A 20,982-nucleotide genomic window follows, 5' to 3' on the forward strand; every position below is an offset into this window, starting at 1 on the left:
GGTGTTTATTTAAACAAGAACTGGCTGACCGGTGCATAAGCAGAGCAGACATGTGAAGTAGAAACCCACACACTGTTATCAAGTAGTGTAGACACTCTGCCGATTATACTCATTTATATCCTGTTTCACGCCATGTGGAAATTAAACCACGAGTGCAAAACAATGGTTCCTCTTCTAATATTCCCCCAAAGTTAAAATCTGCAGCTGTTGAGGATGAAGAAGATATAGGTTTTTTTAGTCAGCTTTTCGACTGTTCTGAGTTCAATCTCCAGACAGGTGTAGTGCACCTCATGTTGCTATTCTCAGTGTGAACATACTTTCACATTTAAAATAACAGAGTATGAAAGTACTCAAACTGACTCAACACATGCTTTTAAAGCTGCTTTTTATTAGCAATATTAGTTGTATGTGGGATCCACTTGAGCTGAACTGGGAACAGGTCCAACACCTGTGTATCCCCTTGGTGCTATGTGTGGCACAACATACAGCAATTGTACGGCAACTTTTCTGCTGTTCCATGAGAAAATGTATCTGGCAGATCACTGCTTTTAGTTATAAAACAGATCACTTTTAGCCATGGAGCCTCGTGGTTGCAAGATCACTGAGGTAGACCCCCACTCTGTGCTTGCAAAGGGATACAACTTGTCCAGCATACACTCGCATTCTTGGTTTCTTTTGAACATTGTGCGTGCTTTTCTACTAAGGGATTTTTCCGCCCTACCTTTTCAAGATAAAGGTTCAACTCCTTAATGTACTTGCAGACTGGAAAGGCAGTGAGGCTCTGTTCCTGAATGTCGAGGGAATTTCACCCAGACATATATCAAATGCTGCAAGAAGTCACCGAATCAAACACCACACATAAACAAGTACTTGGTTTTTACTTGCAAGGGAAGTCCGGACCTCTGAGTGGGTCGCAGCCAACTTCTACGGTACTTCCCATGCACAGCATATTTATTCGAAAGCTCAGTTACAAGTTATAGGTGGGGTTACATTTGCATACTAGACATAGCTTGATCGTCACATCTTTCAGAGGCGCGTTTCCCTGTCTCAGATACTTCTGCTTAAGAACTGAAAAGAGAAGTTCAGTTAGAGCACAGTTAGAGACAGGAAAGAGAAGTTCAGTTAGAAGGCAAGACTGTTTGTGGTTTTTTGCAAGGCATGTTGTTGCACTAAGAGGTGTTAGACTGCACCTCTGAGTCAGACACTTTGCATCAGCAGTACATTCAAAACATGATAACTTATATACAATTCTTCTAACACTGAATGAATAGAGAAAGACAGAGAGACTCACATACAGACCTTAGACTATATTTTAAGACGGACAACATGAAGGATCCCCAAAGAGTCTCTGGAGTCGAGGAATGGACCTGCTTCAAAAATGTCGCGCTGATGCTCATGGTTAGCCAATTGTGAGTCAGTCTCAGCTGTCAATCATGATGTTTCACCTTGTTTTAAACCAAACGTATCCTAGTTGAGGACTACTGACAAAAACATTTTTGTTGTTGACGGTTATCATTGTGAAATCAATCCTAAAAGCGTTTCTCAAATCAAAAGTGTGAGACAAGTCGGAAAACCACCTTGTGGCTTGCTGAAAAAAGTTTTAGTTCCCCAGTCCCTTCTTAAGATGTCATATCTAAGAGAACAGCCATTCTCACTTCAGCATGTAAATGTCCATTCCACCATAGCAACTCAGATTTAGTTTAGATAGTGTTTTTTTTTTCTCTCCTTTTTGCAAGATTACTCTGAGGTTTATGCCCTCATTGGACAATATGTCTATTGCTATCTTTCTTCTTTTCAAAGTTGCTCTACACAGGTGAGAAGCTCAGGACCTAAGAGACCTAAGAGATGGTAAACCTAAAGAAAAGATGCAAAACAAATAAGTCAGTGGACAAGAGGAAGCAGGTAAATAACAACATGAAATGTAGAGCGGTCCAGAAAAAACTACAAAGAGACGTAATTAGAGAACATCCGATAGCAGGAAGAAACAACACTAATGCACCCACTTCTAAGCCTTTTCCTTCATCAAGATGCTACATCTACTGTTATAAATGGGAAATATGGAGAAATTCTGAGGAAGGGTCAGATATTCTATGAAAGAGCCCCATATAGACACCATGGTAAATCTTCCTAGAAGATTCTTAGAATGTCTGAGAATCTCAGGTACAATTTTTCCAAGGTGGCTCAATTATTAGAAATTTTGTATATGCCAGCAAAGTCAAGGACATTGATACGTGTGCTTGCAAAAGTGCATTAAACCTTTTCCTTAAAGATAAAGAAGCTGCACCAGCTTGGGGTCATAGAAACCTCATCCACGAAGGGCATTGTACAGGCAAGTGTGTGCAGTGAGTATATATCCTGCATGTACAGAACATGGGGCAAACTTTATTGTTTGTATTCTCTCTTTCTTCATAAAGGCACCACACTGTACACCATACTGAGGTCTGAGCATTTTACCTGTGACAAAGTTTGGGTTGCAATGAGTCAAACTACCAATGTGTGTGTCGGAGTTTAAAATCAGAGTTAAATTTCACTTACTATTCTTTACCCTCACATCAACAAAACCAGGCTTCATCCACAATTAAGACATGTTTCAATATGGTCAAATTTTCCCCTCCAATAAAATGAATTGTAAATTCGTTGATAAAATCGTTTTGCGATGACGGCAAGCAAAAAAGCACGCCTTCCAAAATAGTCACTAGAAAACTTTGAGCGATTAAGGAAATACAGTGAAGTGCTGCTCATATACTGTTTCTGGCAGCTCTGCATAGGGTTTGTCCTATATACCTTTTCCACCATGCGAACCAAGTTCCAGTTCCTGGCTGTTGCTAGTGCTGATTCACAGTTGCATTTCCACAGGCCAGTGCCAATGCTAGTGTCGTGTACTCACTAGAGTAAGCAACTTTAGTATGTGTTTAAATAGAATGACAGGCTGATATATATGATGCTTATTTTGGTGACTCAGACAGTCTCCGAGAGTCTTTCAGTTGTTTATTTAAGTAGGTATTTCCTTCTTTGGAAGGACCTTTGACCTAGGGAATAACCTCTGTCCAGCAAATGGTTAGAGGTGAAGGGACAATCTTTGACCAGTGTATTCTCATCTTCATGTACTAAACACGTCCTTATTAGGAGGCCTTAGGTGAGATGACATGTTACCCATAGTTGTGGGTGGAACTAACCTCTCTATATAATGTGTGTTTGACCATGGCCTGTCAGACTTCACCATTTGGCTGTGTGATTTCTCCGAGTTCTAGAGCTCGTCCTGACCTGTGAAACTTCTGTGTAATAAACTCTGTTATACTGTAAGTATTGGGTCCGCGTTCCTTTCCTTCATCATCAACTTCTACAACCACATCAACCTCTCGGCTGACCAGAAATATACGTCACTAGCCCTAACTCTAAGCACAACAACAAAAACAGCAGCGGATACATCATATTTTGTGTGTTGCTTGTGGCTTTGCTTTTCTGTTTTCAAGCATACAAACACATTGTGGGCCCTAATGTGTTTGCTGTCTTATGTCTTAGGTCTAATGTATACATGCTAATTTAAATATATCTATGTACATTTTATATAATTTGATATACTTATGCAATTGTATTTTACATTTTTTTTATATACATATTCAGTTATATAGAATACACAAAAGCATGTTTATATTACCAAGCATACATTAGACTTATAATTCAGTATTAAACATTGTTTCTAATAACAAAAAAAATAAAAATTCATCTGGTTCATGCATAAGGAGTTGTGAGATTTTTGTCCCCTCCCGATGTTCACTTCACAACTTCAGCCTTGGGTAAAAACCAAACTGATTTATGATCTGTTGCTGTAATAGATATTTCAAAGGTTTTTAGCACTGTATGTCTTTTACACGCTGAACATGCTTTTGAAGCTAAATGAAATTCATTGAGCTTGAATCCGTAACTGTATATAAGTTATTCACAACAAATTTATAATATAAATTATTTTTTTATATGTATTGTTATAGTAGATGATTTATGAGATGTTGAATGACACGCTGAATACAACAGTAACTTGCACAGACACATACTGACATTACTGTGAATACATCATAGATATTTATATGAAAATGGGGAACCTAAAACTTGAGAACTTTGCTGGCTGGTTTCACACACATGACTTGACAGACACTTTTGAGGTTGTCTAGTTTCTGTGCGGATGTGATGTGTGACTGTTGTTTATCTAGATGCAGGGTGGGGGCTGGCTGGTGATTATAATCATGCCGCTCACTCAGCTCAGAAACTGCAGCAGATACATTTCTGTCCAGCTGGAATCCCTCTCACTGAAACCAGCTTCATGAAGGAAGACAACGGAGCCACAACAATTTAAGGGACATACTTATAATGACTATCAGTTTTTTGGGGGTTAGTGTCATTGTGAGGAATAAAGACAAATGATTTATGAGCAGATGGCTCTCACTTGGTTCATGGCTGTGTGCATTTTATTAATCGTCTTTCAGGTAAGATTTCCAGCTGCGGCTGGAATTTATCTTTTGATGTCTATCTATTTCCATTATGTAAAACAAATTAACTGTATAGATAGATGGACGACAAGGGTGCAGTCCAGAAGTGAAGACAAAGCATCTTCATTGCCACCTGGTAACAGGCTGCAGACTGTCTTAAATACACGTCAAATAAATTGTTTCGAGTGTTGATTTTTCTGGTATCTTTGGTTTTAATGTATATATATATATATTTGGTGATCGATAACACATTTTCCATGATTTGGATTATGATTAACTGACACTATGGTTTTCTCTTCTAGGCCTCAGCTTTAGAGACCACAGAGGAGCCAAACTGTGTACCTGGATTCAAGTGACCAGAAAGCACCTGGAGCGGGGTACAAGGCTGGGCAGAGGTGAGAACCATCCAGGAAGCTGCTCTCACACACAAGGACCTGAATTAGGCTCGAGTGTTCATTTCTTTTCTACATTCATTGTCTGCATGTTTGGATATCATTTTCGGTCTGTGCATTTAAGGAAGAACATTTTAGCTATAAAAAAATATCCAGGCCCAAATCACAGTGATACATATATTTTCTCAGCCATATGTTAGGTTTCGTTGTGTCACAATCTGCGGGAAGAACTTCTCTCCTGTCTGCTGGAGTGTGTGTGCTTTTCTTGTTCCAGTCACTTTAACCCTGATGTCCTGGCTGTGCGCATCATGTCTCGTCTTGTGTTATGTGTGGCAGGTGAACGGCGTGCATGCAAAATGTTGTTCTGTAAGGAAAAAACGTAGGCCTTGATGGCCCTTGGTGGCTCTTATGTGTCTGAATGATGTTTGTGAAATTATGTATAAAGAAGCTCTGTGTGAATGTGTGTGAATGTGACTTGTAGTGTAATGTACTTTGAGTGGACAAGACTAGAAAAGTGCTCTATAAATCTTTGTTACAGCCATATACCATTTTAATAAGCATTGTTGGCTTTTAACAGGTTCTATTACAACAATAATCTATGACAACAATAACCATAAAAAAAAAGTGATTCCAAGTTGAGAATACTGCCCCAGTAGTATTAAAATACATTTTGACCATTCAATTCAATTCAATTTTATTTGTATAGCGCCAAATCATAATACACACTTACTCAAGCCACTTTACCTTGAAAGTCAAGACCTTACATTTTTTATAGAGAAACCCAACAGTTCCCACAATGAGCAGCACTATAGCGACTGTGGAGAGAAAAAACTCCCTTATTAAAAGAAGATTCAGTGTTGGGTCATCGGCGTCGACCGGCTAGGGTGAGCAGGGAAAAATGGGGAGGAGAGGAGAGATGGGTGGAAAAGAGGGGAGACAAGAGAGAGAGATAGGGGCCAGGGGAGAAGAGGGGGCGACAGAGGAGAGAGAGACCAGGAACAGTTGTGCACCATCAGGTTTCAGCTCTGACTAGTAGAATGAAAACAATTAGAGTATACAGATTTTATTGATTATTAATGATAGCAGCAAGAATACATATAATAATTAATAAATAAGTATTATTGTTAATAATAATAATAATAATAATAACAACAACAATAATTGTTGTTATCCTGCGGCTCGGGAGTCGGAAATACCTGCAAAGAGTGAGAGAAAGAGAGAGAAACTATGGGAGGAGAAACACACAGAGTTGGTGACATGTATTAAAATAAAACAATGAATGTGGGGGCAGTGAGACAGAAAGAAGGGGAAAAGTGTTCAGTGCGCAGTGCATGATGGGAGTTCCTCCAGCAGTCTAGGCCTATAGTAGCATTACTAAGGGATGGTTCAGGACTCCCCTTATCCAGCCCTAACTATAGGCTTTATCAAAAAGGAATGTTTTAAGTCTAACCTTAAATGTAAATGTCTTTGTATTTATATAGCGCTTTTCTAGTCTTGATGACCACTCAAAGCGCTTTACAGTACAGTTCTACATTCACCCATTCACACACACATTTATACAGTGCATCTATTCGCAGCACTTTGTTATTCTATGGGGGGCCATTCAGGGTTCAGCATCTTGCTTAAGGACACTTCGGCATGCAGATGGGTCAGACTGGGGAACGAACTGCCGACCTTCAGGTTGGAGGACGACCACTCTACCCCTCAGCCACAGCCGCCTCACTCAGTAGAGGTGGTGTCTGCTTCCTGAACCCAGAGATGGAGCTGGTTCCACAGGAGAGGAGCCTGGTAGCTCAAGGCTCGACCTCCTGTTCTACTCTGACAGACTCTAGGAACCACAAGAAAGCCTGGGTTTTGGGAGCGAAGTGATCTATTGGGACAATATGGTGTTATGAGGTCTTTGAAGGGCTTGATTGTTCAGGGTTCTGGAGGCTTTTCACAGTCTTACTGGGACATCCTGATATTAAAGAATAACTGTTATTCAGTCTAGTGGTAACAAAAGTATGGACGAGTTTCTCAGCATTCTTCTGAGACATTTTCATAATATTGCGCAGGTGCAAGTCCTAGAGACTTATTTCATATGTGGGTCAAATGACATGTCCTGATCAAACATGACTCCAAGATTCCTCCCAGTGGAGCTATGGACCAAACTAACACCATCCAAGGTGACTATCTGGTCAGACAGTGTTTCTCTGAGATGTTTAAGGTCAGTTTTGTCTGAATTTAGAAGTAAGACGTTTTTGGTCATCCAGGCCTTGATATTCTTGAGACATTCCTGCTGGATTGGATTCATCAGGCTTTATAAATATGTACGGCTGGGTAAATGGTAAATGGATTTGTATTTATATAGCGCTTTTCTAGTCTGATGAAGACCACTCAAAGCGCTTTACAGTACAGTTTCACATTCACCCATTCATACACACATTCATACAGTGCATCTACTTGCAGCACTTTGTTATTCTATGGGGGGCCGTTCAGGGTTCAGCATCTTGCCCAAGGACACTTCAGCATGCAGATGGTTCAGACTGGGAATCGAACCGCCGACCTTCAGGTTGGAGGACGACCACTCTACCCCTCAGCCACAGCCGCCCTTGTGTCATCTGCATTACAATTGAAGTGTATGTGGTGCTTTCTGATGATGTTGCTTAACGGGGGCATATATAAGGTAAAGAGTATTGGTCTAAGGCAGTGGTACTCAAACTTTTTCTGTCATGCCCCACTTCGGAGCTAGAATATTTTTAATGCCCCATCCATTTCCCTGCCCCAACAAAATGATGACTAAATGGGCCAAGTTTTACATTTGTATTTACATAACATACACATGAACATTAAATTCAGATTACTTTCAGGAATTTCTGATGTGCAAATAAAAAACAAGTGCAATGACTTTGCTTAAATTCAACTTAATTGAGGTACTTTTGGTGACATTTATCACTTTATTCCTCCATCAGTCTGTAAAAAAATAGAGCAAAAATGTATTCAATTATAATCACCTTGATTGTTGATAATGCTCAACCAAAAAGAACACATGCATGTGACTGGGGTGTAATGTTTCTAAGGGACTAGTTAATTTGTTGGTTCTTATAGAGTTTTCAGACATACATTCAACACTGGTCTCTCCTCATGTCCTCCTTCATTGACTGTGAACCCAAGAGCAAAACAGGCTTCATCGTACTTTCTTTTCAACTTGGTTTTTGAACACTGTGTCTTGTTTGTCACTGACCGGCTGCTTCACGTGAACGTGTGTCTCTGAGCGAGTGAGTGGGAACGGGGCAGAGCCCCGGGGGGCCTGTGTGTGTGCGCTGTGTGGGAGTGCGCACACAAACACACCCACTCCTGGTATTTCATGCTGGCCTGGTACGATGATGATTTAACAAATAAACGTGACGTTCCCTCATGTTATCGTTCAACATATGAAAAGTGATTCGTAAAGTTCACCGTTCGCGAAAAATATGCGAGATCATGCACAACACTGCACAGGGGGGCCGAAGAGCGGCATGCGACTTCAGAGCCGCGGGTTGCCGACCCCTGGCTACGGCGAAAGAAAGATTTGTTTACTGTTCCGCCGTTTAAGAGATGCGGACATCAAAACATTAGTTCGGCTATAACATTAGTTCCTCCTCACATTTCCCCCTCCCGCTCGCGCGCCCCACCTGTTATGCCTCCGCGCCACACAGTTTGAGAATCACTGGTCTAAGGACAGAACCTTGTGGAACTCCATGACTAACTTGTTAGTGCATGGAGAAGTCATTATTAACATTAACAAATTGAAATCTATCTAATAAATATGATTTAAACTATTCTACCTTTAATCCCTACATGTTGTTCTAGTCTCTGTAACAGAATCATATGATCTATGGTGTGAAATGCTGCACCAAGATCCAACCGGACGAGTATAGAAACAAGTTCATTATCTGATGCTATTAAAAGTTCATTAGTAACTTTGAACAGTGCTGTTTCTTTGCTGGGATGGATTCTAAATCCTGACTGAAAGTCTTCAAACAAACCATTACTTTCTCAGTAATCACACAACTGGTTAGCAACAGCCCTTTTAAGGATTTTGGAAAATGAAGGGCAGGTTTGATGTGGGTCTATAATTAGCTAAAACATCTGGAACAAGAGTTTGTTTTTTAAGTAGAGGTTTAATAGCCGCGACCTTAAAAGCTTGTGGTACATAGCCCGTTGACAAAAACATATTATCCGTATTTAATATGGAACTGGCAATTAGGGGGAAATCTTCCTTAAAAAGTCTAGTTAGGACAGAGTCTAAAACTAGTTGTTGGTTTAGAGGATGAAACTAGTGAAGTCAGTTCAGGAAGATGAATTGAAGAAAATTGGTCCAAACTTAGATCTGGTGCTACAGGTGGTTATTTGGTTTCTGTATTAGACAATGTATCTGTGCTTTTCATGGGGAAGAGGTGGTGGATTTTTCCCCTGATGGTTATTTTATTTGGGTAGAAGTTCATGAAATTATTGCTTCTCAGAGTTAGAGGAATAGATGCGTCAGTAGAGCTATGACTCTCTGTCAGCCTGGCTACAGTGCTGAAGAAGAACCTGGGTTGATCTTATTTTTTACTATTAATAATGAATAATAGGAGTTTCTAGCATTTCTAAGTGCTTTCTTGCAATTTATCAGGCTACCTTTTCAGGCTAGGTGAGAAGTTTTAAAACATACATCAAGGAAGCTGGAGAGGAAGTGGGTGCTGGAACGTCACTTCCTCTCCAGCTTCTGTGATGTAAAACACTTGTTTGCCATGGAGCTAATCACCTCTGACCTGCTTTCTTCTTTTTCAGAGAGGCGACAGGGTCAAGGGTTGTTTGTAAAGAGGCTGCTGTACTATTAACAAAGTTATCAGTGTGGAAGTGAAGTTTGATAACTTTTACTGTATTGTACTGAGACATGGTTGTGAGGTTAGTGTCAAAGGAAGCAGTTATTTATATTTGTTCACAGTTGTATCAGATAAACACAGACTATAATATAATTTCTGTCCAGAATCAGTTTCGTCAATGATTTTAAATTCAAATGTAATTAAAAATTGTTTTGACAGAATAGGGATTGGGGAAATATTATTACATTTTCAATGTCTATGCCATATGTCAGAATAAGATCAAGAGTGTGATTTAAACATGAGATTAAATCCAATTGAGTCTATTAATGAGCGATGAGTAATGCTCAACTAAGGCTGTCATTAGCAACATCTACATGAATGCTGAAATCACCTTCAATACAGATTTTTTTCTGTCCTAAGAACTAGCTCAAATTGAATTTCAGAGAATTCAGATAACAATTCCAAGTAAGGGGCAGGCGGATGATATATGATAACAAGATGAACTGGTTTATGTGATTTCAGGATTGTTTGTATGAGGCTGATGATGCGATTTTCCAATGAGTTGTAACTACCTTTAGGTCAAGGGTTGATAGATAACTCAGATTTAGAGGTTGCTGCAACCCCTCCACCTCTGCCTGTGCTTTGAGAAATATGAGTAATACTAAGGGTGGGGGGTGCTGCTACATTTAAACCTACATATTCACCATTTTGCAGAAAGGTTTCAGTTAGACATATTAAATCAATCTGATGGTCAATAATCAGATCATTAGTATGTAGGATTTTGAGTGACCTGATATTTAATACAATTATATTCTTCTTTTTTTTTGTTACTGATATATTGGTTGTATCAACTAAAATTACGGAGACCGACATTGTCTTTGCATGAGTACACACCGCATCAATATACATTTTTGTGATCTTCGTCTGACATAGTCCCATGTTGGGATACATTTTCAACAGCAAGTCTGTTCACAGGAAACATACTGACTTTCCCATATTAGGTGTGTCAACAGTCAGTACTGAGATGAGCACTGACCACTGAAAGACTTCCTATTACCTTCAGTGTTCAAACACACATTTGTAAGCCCATGAGTCACTTGACTTGTATCTGCTATCATAAGTACATTTAAGGGTGGATGTTAATTTTATTTATAATTAAGCTTGCCTGAGTGTTTCTTACAGCAACTGATAAAACATGTTGCTGCACCAGTCAGGTTTTTTTTACGTGACTGCACATTTCTTTACCATATTCCGTCAGAAATTGCATGACTGGCCTGGCCTAAATCTAAATCATTTTTTTATTTTCAAATTTCAAAGTGACCAAGTACGTAAGTGGATTGAAATAACAAGTATCTCAAACTGCTTTACATCTCATAGCCATATTTAGCAAATCAAATTAGCTAACCATCCTGGGTGCTGACAGTCCTGTGAACTGTGGCTGGTTCATATGCTGTAAATGAAAATGTAACCGATTATAGAACTGTTGTGACTCTAGGAGGCTGATGTGGCAGCTATCATCTTATTTTATGAACTGAAATGACCCTTTTGTACAAGTTGTTTTTACTTGATCTCTTCCAAGTAGACATTTATCATACATCATGCAGCCCTAATTGAACCATTTATGACAATCTGCCACTTCCACATGATATTTAGCTTAGTGTGTGTGTTTTTTATCCAGTGAATAATACTTTGTCATGTACTGAGAATTTGCAGATTGATTTCTCTGCATGTACTAATTGTTTCCTGTGTTCAATCCCAGTGGGCTTCAATGACGGCACAAACCCCACAAGATTCTCCGTCATCAGTAATGACAGACGTTTCATCGTACATCCAGATGGGATATTGATGGTGAGCAGACTTTGACAGACTACATACCAAAAAAGAGTAGTTTCTGATTCCAAAATTCATTATACTATTTTTTTATTATAATGCTGTAATTCCTGCATGTTCATCTGATCTCTATTTTGAAAACACAGTTTAGCCTCTTAGAAAGTTAAATTATGAGGGATATCGTTATACAGAATATAACGGAATTCGAGGATTCACACCACATCAGCTCTGTTTAAACGCCCAGTATGTGAACGTTTTCTTGTCTCTTTCCTTACCTACACTTTATATTGTCCTGCAATTTAGATGATGAACATCAACATCAGTTGCTATTATCCCTTTTAAATTTACCCCAGCCTTCTCTCAGGGGCAGGGCCCATGTTGTCATAGCTTTCACCTCTCTGCTTGCCAGACGTCTGATACTACTCTTATGGAGGGAACATACACCTCCCACATTCAGTAGATGGATTAGAGACACCATGTCTTTCTTGAAACTGGAGAAAATCAGATATACTCTGAAAGGTTCCATATAGAGCTTTGAGAGAACCTGGACCCCTTTCTTGTCGTACTATGAGGGCATACAAAGCCCACTACAAGAGAAACATTAGATGGTATATTTACCCCAGCCATGTTGGCGGTGAATATCATTATAATGTCAGTGCAGTTCAGTTGACAGAGTTTACATGATAAATCAAAGTGTTACCTGTATGTCTACCTTCACTGATGATTTATTTTTTCATTCAGGTAGGGAGGGAGGTTTTTCTTCATGAAGGACACCTTGACTTCTTTATCCATGTTAGGAACTCGCATGGTAAAAAAATGACAGTTCCTGTCAAGGTAGTGCACCATGGACTTCACCGTGGGCATCACCAAGGGGATAACCACGTGCATCACCATCAGAAAACTCAAGGGAAAAAACAGGGAGATCATCATGGTCATTCCCATTTGCATCACCAAGGGAAAATTCATGGGCATCAACATGGGCAACACCAGCGAAAGGTTGAGCATCACCTCGGAGAGCAAAGACACCACAACAATCAGCACCACCTGAATGAAGTGGACTCTGCTAACAATACAGAGGTATGATTAGAGGCCCTGTTGGTTTGGGCATGAATAATTTAAATTTGAGAAATACAAGATGATTTTAAAGAATTACATTTGATTGAAATTAGATTGCATGCAAACACTTGTTTCCTTAAAAAACGTTGTCTGTGTTTGAATGGGAAAAACTCAGTATTATGTCTCTCTGAAGGTTTGCAATACAATGCTTCATAGCAGATTTGAAAGATTTTTGCGCACAGGGAAGAAATGCAGCCCTTACATATTAGGTAGTCATGGCTGTACTGAGAGTCTGACAGTTCCACTGAAAATACATTTCTTTCCCATGATAAATGCACAGCAAGTTTAATATCAACCATCCTATGCTCCACTTGTCTTGTCTGAGCATATGCTGCCTGAAGTTGTTGGTCAGAGTGGTGGGTTTCTTATAAATCTGAAGAGGAGGATAGGAGTAGTGATTGGGTTTAGCACCACAGACATCCAGCATCTATACCGTGTATGGGTGCAGAGTCACTTGGGGAAGGAGCTTATCCCAGTGCACACTGGTTTGTAGGGGGGGACTGGCGTACTCCTTGGAGAGTAATGGCTAGTTGACGCCTTCTGTAAGATTTCAGGATTTCTTTATAGACTGTCTATCTAGACACTTGTTAGACTAACAAACCCTATAGTACATAAAATGTATGTACATTTTTATAGAATGCCACCACCCCAGAGGTGCCTGTTCTGAAATTCCCCAAGTCTGTTGTTGGATTGAAGAGGAGGAAGAGAGACTGGGTTATTCCTGCCATCAATGTTCCTGAAAATCACAAAGGACCCTATCCCCATAAAGAATCTCAGGTAAGGTGAACAATTTGCACAATCAAATCTCAAATGCAAAAAAATTCTAATAACAATGGTTGCAGAAAAGAGATGTTTTCCTTGTAATAATGACAACTACGTTCTTTGGTGCACCATGGCTGATGTGATTTAACAAGGTTGAGATCACAAGGTAACTTACTTGATCAGAATGTATAATATGGTAGCTAAGCCAGTCTCTGTTTTTCTAGCCCAGAAATTTTAAAGCAGCAAACCTCAAAGAACTTAGCACTTCTTCTTACTAAATGTAAATGGTTTTGTAATATATTAAATATGGTTACATTCAGTGAGAATTGTATAACTCACACCTGTTGTGTTTTGACCAGATCCGTTCTAGTGAAGATACAGTGAAGACGATATATTACAGCATCACTGGTCCAGGAGCTGATGAGCCTCCCTACGGCCTTTTCACAATGGACAAGTTTACTGGTACTTTGTATCTGACACAGCCTCTAGACAGAGAGAAGCAGGCCAGGTACACGGTAAGCACCCTATTTGATGTTAGTTTTATATCTACACTTTTTTTCAATTGTGTGTTTTTTTTCACTTTCATTTTATGATGACGTCCAAGTACAGTAAAGTACATTCATCTACACTCAATAGCCCTTAATAGAACATGGAGCAGTGAACCAAAAACTCATTATAGACAGTTTGTGATAAATTTGTTTCAATCAGGACATTGTTATGAAACCATTTCTTAAGCTGAGTCTTCCCAGGAGCATATGGATCTCATTAGTTGTGAGACAGAAGAGGTTTGGAACCAAAGGTCTCTTCTAGAGCTGCATGTCCAGTCAAGTTGACTAACCAAGGCGGGCTGAGACAGGGAGGTGGAAAATCAATGTATATTTTTCAGTGCCTCATTTTGATGCCTAAGCTATGTACTGAAATAGTTATCCTGCTTAGAAGTAACATTGACATCACTGCACGTGCCTCTGGTGGCAGCACACTCTACATGGCTTTGGCAGCACTTAATGTTACCCTACAGTTATCTAGTAGATACCTCAAACTCAAATAGACAAAATATCAAAATACCTGAAGATAAACTGTCTAAAGTATGTCTATATTTTATGTGAAAGGATTCTGACACTGGGACATGCAGCAAATGTGTAAATAATTTAGAGAGGAAACCCGAGAGCAATTGTTGGCCCTAGGAGCAACAGCTTATAGAGTTGGTCGTATGTTGTTTAAAATCCACTAGAAAACGAGAGGACAAGAAGGAAGACAATAATTGTCTGGCTCCTCCTGACCGTGTACAAGATACTTTTGAAAGCAGAGTGTTGCACCTTGAATATGTTCCTTGAAGAAAACCGGCTTCAGAGTGAACACAACCCAAGACTGACATGACTGTTAAACTCCCAGCGGGACAATGATTTTAATCGTGATGCCAAGACAAAGCTGGAGTGTCTTCAGGACAGTTTGTGTTGCATTTAAACACACATTTATACAGTGTCATCCAGACATAAACCCAATAGAAACTGTGTATAGACTTGAAGCTCATATCCCAAACAAGAAGACTTGAAGCTGTAACTGCTGCTAAAGGAACCTCAACAAAGTACTGAACTCGGGGTCTGAATACTTCTGTAAAAGGGAGGTTGTTTCTGGAGCCAAGTCAATTTGGGTTATTGACTGGTTTACTGATGAAAAAAAATTGGGACCTTGGTCCATTTTTGAAAATTATATCAATTATACAATGTGTGGAAAAAAAATTCTGAATACTCAGATCACTATGTGCAATCGAGAAGTAAACAACAGGCAGTAAAGCCTACCTGCATTTGGGTTTACACATCCACTACTTTTCTTTAAAAAATTACATAATTGAACAATAATCAAAATGCCTTCTGGAGACGTCTTGTAAACAAAGTTAGTTATGTTCTCCCTCTTAATGCATTTGAAAAGTAGTCTTTTAAATGTATTTTACAGTGGTGTAAAGTTTACTTGCTAGTAGTATTTTACACAGCCTACTGAGTGTAAAACTCATGGCTGTAATATACCTCACACCCCCTGAATGAAATCATGTACATTAGTTATTTTTACATGTGTTGTATTATGATTCAAATGTATCTGTTCGCAGTTACAAGCACATGCTGCGGTAGAGGGGTCACGAAATGCCGAGGAGCCGATGGATTTTATAGTGAATGTGATAGACCAGAATGACAACAAACCTGTTTTTGTTCAAGATACATTTCTGGGAGAAGTTCCTGAATCCTCACCAACAGGTACAGTGAGATACTTTCATTTATGATTGGATAAATAAGTTACATTTAACAGAGAAGAGCTGGCAGTAATACTCTGTGCCAGCATTGATATTTTTGTGGTTTTCTCACTTCAATTATTCACTGATTTAGGTTTCTTATAGCCATACAGTATATTTAAAATGGGAGAATTAAAGGGTGGCAAATAGAAAATCTCAAGAATGTAACCAATTATTAATAATTTGAAATTAAGCATACATGCTAACAATGATCAGATCAGTGTTTTGATTATGCAGAATATAGAAGATGTAAATTGTTGACGTTGTGACACCTCTGTACTTAAATTCACATTTCTGAAAATACCTTTGTGCAGGTTTTGAGGTGATAACGGTCTTGGCCACAGATATGGACGAGCCAGGTAATGCCAATTCAATTGTTCGTTACCGTATTCTGAGCCTGGATCCAGTCTTCCCCAGTGGCCCACTGTTTGCGATCAACCCAATCACTGGAGCAATCAGAGTCAATGCCCGTGGGCTAGACAGAGAGGTGAGTATTTTAAAACGTACTGTATTAGCATTTTACTTCAACTGTGCTAGCATTCATCATTTTAGATATGTTAGATTAGTACGAAGCCTCTGTTGGTCTTGTAGCCACTTTACCAATTATAAGAGCTGTCTGTCATTGGCTGCCGGGTAGGGCTGTAAAGATGAACTGATCCATATTTGGGAATCAATATTTAGGATGCATATGATTCCACTGATGAAACTGCAGATTCTGGGTTTGCAGGAGAAGTTGTTTAACAAGGGTGGAACACAAAAACAAAGTCTGTTTTGCAGGTATTTGGACAAAGGACACAGCAATGAGATTTATTATTATTACCCCTCCTCACTAGCCTGGGTGCCAGACGAACTTAGCCCCGCCCACAACATTTGTTGTTCGGGAAGTTCGGTCTGGAGTCGCTCCGTTGGGGAGAAACTATGCTCAAAACCGAAGCGGTTCGATCCAATCAGATCGTCAGGGCGGGCTTTATACGATGATTGACAGATGATCTACAGTGACGTAGTCAACTACGTCAGCAAAGAGCGCTGGAGAGCTGAGACATATTTAGACATATATAGTGTTTATATCTATGAGCTGAGATGTATCGATGATGCCATCGAGTCTGTTTCAGCAGACATCGACAGCGCCTTCATTTTGAAAGAGGGACAGAGGAACGCGATCAAGGCTTTTGTAGATCGAGAAGATGTTTTTGCCGTCCTCCTACGGGATTCATAAAAAGTTTAATGTATCAGCTGGCCCCGATGCTGCGGCCACACAAGCAGTCATATACATAAAAAGAGAGTGGGGGGGGGGCGCGCTACGCTCCTCAGCACATATGAGACAAAAGACACATGTTGGGACGCTGTTAATGTTGGAGCAACAAGGAAGTGAATGCTTGAAAAAAACGATTAGCTGCCGTTTCTTCTCCTCGCTGATGCAGAGCCATGACAGCGGAGCTCTGCAGCGCAGCGTGCGGATCAGGAGCTCCGTGGATTTCTGGTAGCGACGGATCTCTGTCAGAGCCGCGGTCCCGGGCCGGTAACGGTACCGGGCCGGTCGCGAGGCTCTGAGAGAGATCCGTAGCGGGCTTCTTCACGCCGCCGCCGGCCGGGGCTCTCACGAGCAGCCCTGGTCACCGGCTGCTTCCTGGGGGCTTTGCCTCCGGTGGATATACGAGCGGCATTTGCAGCATTTCCATTGATTTATTTAGAGAGTGAATAAACTCATGAAACAGACAACTGATAACAACTATGCGTCGCTTGACAGACGTCACATACTACGTTGCTCTGATTGGTTGTAGGTCTATCCAATTGAGCGAAGAGGCACTTGGTTTCCTGGTTCGGTTGAAACACGCCCCATAATCACAGCCCAATGGAGCGGTCTCAGACTCATATTCTGACTAGAATAATGAGTCTGACAACGTCAGGCTACCTCCTCACTATGTCAGGCCTGGTAAAGATTTAGTGTTTTATGATCAGAGAATGATAGTGTTTGAGATGTCCATTCAATCAGTTACATTAATTGTATGTCTCCCCAACAGAAAAACCCAAAGCACACTCTGGTGATAGAGGCAGCAGACATGGAGGGAGAAGGGTTGACTGTAACTACAAGAGTAATCATCACTGTATCAGACAGCAATGACAACCCTCCAGCTTTCACTCAGTCCACTGTAAGTAAAACTGACAAACAGGTCAATCACAGCTTTGCAAGGATATCCACTTGTCACCAAGCAGTGTGCTCTTTTTCTTTTTACTTCTGTCTGAAATACAGTTCAGTGTTTTAGAAATAATTAGGAAATCAATTTTAAATCTGCAGCCGTCATGCAGACATGTAGTACAAGTACAAACATCTTTGTAATCACAGCAAGTCACCTGGGCTTGATGCACATTGACTTCATACATGGTCAACTATAAGGCTACTGCTGGAGAACGTAGCTGATCATAATCATTTTTAGTGATGAACAACAAATAATGATTTTTTTCAGATTAGGTTCTGAATGTCTAGGACATGATTGGATAGTACTTATTTTACATTTACACTTTTCACATGTGACAACAAATCAAAAGTAGGAGGGTATCTTTAAGAAATAAACCTTCATGTCAGGGAACTATGCTTTTTTCAACATATCCCTTGCTTTCTCACAGTATGAGGCAACGGTACCAGAAAATAGAGTGGGCGCTCTGGTCGTTACGATGGTGGTAACAGATCGTGATGAGCCACATTCACCAGCCTGGAACGCCAAATTCAAGATTGTTGATGGTGATCCTGGAGGCCTGTTCACAGTCACAACAGGAAGTAACAAACAGGAAGGGATCATTACTACTGCCAAGGTAGGACCTAAGCATGAATTCTCAAGCAAACATTACACCTATACTGGGTAGTTCCTCCCTCAACTCCACACGATTATAGAAAGTTTCCATAGAGATTCTGTTGAGTCTTTATGCTCAGTGTGGATCACAGTTGGGTTGATCCCTGGCTCCTCCAGTACGCATGCCTTTGGGCGAGGCACTCTACCCTTAATGACCCTGATGGAGTGTGAATGCTATGTGATAGTGTGTAGCTAGTTTTCATGAATACGCACTAAATGAATGTGTGAGAATTTAATGAATTTGTATGATTTATAGTATAAAGCCTTTTGAGTGGTCGTTAAGAATAAAAAAAGCATCAAAAAGCATATAAATATACATGTACTGTTCGGTGACCTGTTGCTGTAATGAAGAAGCAGTGTTCAAGTGGCTTACTCTTTTCTAACAAGTTTGTGTAGTACAGCAGAACAAGATGTAAGATTGTTATCTGATAAATGAATGTACTGTTTCCTCCATCCAACCAGGGTCTTGACTTTGAAATGATCCGCAAGCACACTCTGTTGGTTGCAGTGGAGAATGACATCCCATTTGCTACTCCACTGCCCACTGCCACAGCCATAGTTGTGGTGAACGTGCAGGATGTCAACGAAGCTCCAGTCTTTGAACCACTGGAAAAGTTTGTTTCGAAACGGGAGAACCGTCCTGTTGACAGTGACGTGGTGCAGTACATTGCTTCTGATCCGGACATTGCACGCAAACAGACAGTCATGTAAGAGAAAACCGATGAAAATAATATCATGTTACTTTGAACATTTATCAAAACACATTAATCCCTGTTGCAGAAAATTAGACTGTAAAGTTTAAAACGCTGTTCACACTAGTTTCACTAGATTCGTATTTAAAAGAGTAAGGCACTAAAAGACAGCACAGTGATATGTAATACTCAGTCAGGATCAAGGCTGCATCAACTAATTGATTTAATCAATCATAAAAATAGTTGGCAACTAATTTGCACACACTGCAGCAATGTTTCCACAGGTGGGGGCAGCACTGCCTTGTGTAGCTCATGTGACAACGCTGTTTCTTCTCTGAACTAAGCTTTTGAAAAGTGGCAGAGACGAACACTGCTAACAATACAGCAGAGACAAGAGTACTTTCCAATTTGTCGAAAGTGTTGAAACAATTTACATGAATGCCTTCAAAGAAGACTCTTTGCTGCAAAGCTGATCTTGTTTGGCTCAGCAGGAAAATATCTGTGGTATGAACATGAGGAGAGAACATGTCAGAGCTGAAGATAACTTTTTCTCTTGGTTTACCAGGGGATCGTAAATAGCTTAAAGGATCACACCACAGTGATATGCTGCTGTGTCATGTGCAAGTTTTCTTTTTGTCTTTCATGTAAAATATTCTCACACTTTAAATGACTGATGCTTTCCCGGTTCATCAAGGAGAGAGAGAAGGCAGCTGTGGTCAAGAGAGATACATTTTAGATATTTACTTATGACTATTCGGAATTAAATTGTAGACATCTGAAAGTGGAATTATATTCATAATTTGATTGCAGACATCTTAATGCCTATGCAAAGATAATTGCACAAGAAGATGTGCAATTAGTTTTTCTAAAAGAACTGCTAGAAAAGATGGAATGAAGCTTTGTCTTATCTGATAAATAATCGCATCAAAAACAATTACCAGATTAATCGATTATCAAAATAGTTGTTGGTTGCAGCCCTTGACTGGATATTGGTGTACAGCAATTACAGCATGACCGGTAGAAAACCACTCATGTACATCTCATCATCGTCCCGCAGTCCCAGTTCACATCTGTGACACTCGCATGAATCTTTGTAAGTTCATTCAGGAAGACTGTACTTTCCCTGCGGTTTCTAATCGCTTGAGTGTGGGTGTTTTCAGTAATCCAATAAGATTTTGTCATCTTCTTAATCAGCCAATAATGATGTTGCTGTCAAGCTTTAGATGATCACCTCTCAGATGCTGCTTGCTGTCATTTCAGTGATTTGCTGCGATTGTCCTCATCCTCAATTGTCTCCAGTCTCCATATTGAGCCCAGCTGAGTCTACTTTCCATCACCTTCAAATCCTCTCCCGATCTCCATTCTCTTCCATCCATCAACCACCACCAGTGTTTAGACTGAGTATACTATGGTCAGCTTCACACCCTTTCTATTATGATGAGTTCTTAAGTTTCCTGACATCACTTACCCTTTTTTTGTGCACAGCAATAACATTTTATTTTTCAGTTGAAGTAAATGATAAATAGTTTTGTATAGCGCTTTTCTAGTCTTGATGACCACCAAAGCACTTTACAGTACAGTTTTACATTCACCCAATCACACACACATTCATACAGTGCGTCTATTAGCAGCACTTTGTTATTCTATGAGGGGCAATTCAGGGTTCAGCATCTTGCCCAAGGACACTTCGGCATGCAGATGGGGCAGACTGGGGATTGAACTGCCGACCTTTAGGTTGGAGGAC

General features: G+C 40.1%; 1 protein-coding gene across 1 annotated transcript; it reads left to right on the top strand.

Annotated features, from left to right (window-relative positions):
- The first annotated feature begins 2,114 nt into the window (after window positions 1–2,114).
- On the top strand, window positions 2,115–20,709 carry LOC133020960 (cadherin-1-like). The gene is made up of 12 exons (XM_061087734.1): window positions 2,115–2,160; window positions 4,787–4,879; window positions 11,465–11,553; window positions 12,277–12,612; window positions 13,288–13,428; window positions 13,773–13,928; window positions 15,518–15,662; window positions 16,012–16,184; window positions 17,719–17,847; window positions 18,323–18,508; window positions 19,009–19,253; window positions 20,499–20,709. The coding sequence occupies exons 1-12, from the start codon at window positions 2,115–2,117 to the stop codon at window positions 20,557–20,559; spliced, it is 1,800 nt and encodes a 599-aa protein (XP_060943717.1). The 3' UTR covers window positions 20,560–20,709.
- Window positions 20,710–20,982: the final 273 nt, after the last annotated feature.

This window comes from Limanda limanda, chromosome 15, assembly GCF_963576545.1.
Source record: "Limanda limanda chromosome 15, fLimLim1.1, whole genome shotgun sequence".
NCBI classification, from domain to species: Eukaryota; Metazoa; Chordata; class Actinopteri; order Pleuronectiformes; family Pleuronectidae; genus Limanda; species Limanda limanda.

Bases quoted from the DNA above. Each gene is read 5' to 3' on its own strand.
- LOC133020960 (XM_061087734.1), top strand. From the start codon at position 2,115: ATGGTAAATCTTCCTAGAAGATTCTTAGAATGTCTGAGAATCTCAG. The intron at 12,613-13,287 runs GTATGATTAGAG...ACATTTTTATAG, and splicing joins ACTCTGCTAACAATACAGAG to AATGCCACCACCCCAGAGGT. The intron at 18,509-19,008 runs GTAGGACCTAAG...CCATCCAACCAG, and splicing joins GGATCATTACTACTGCCAAG to GGTCTTGACTTTGAAATGAT.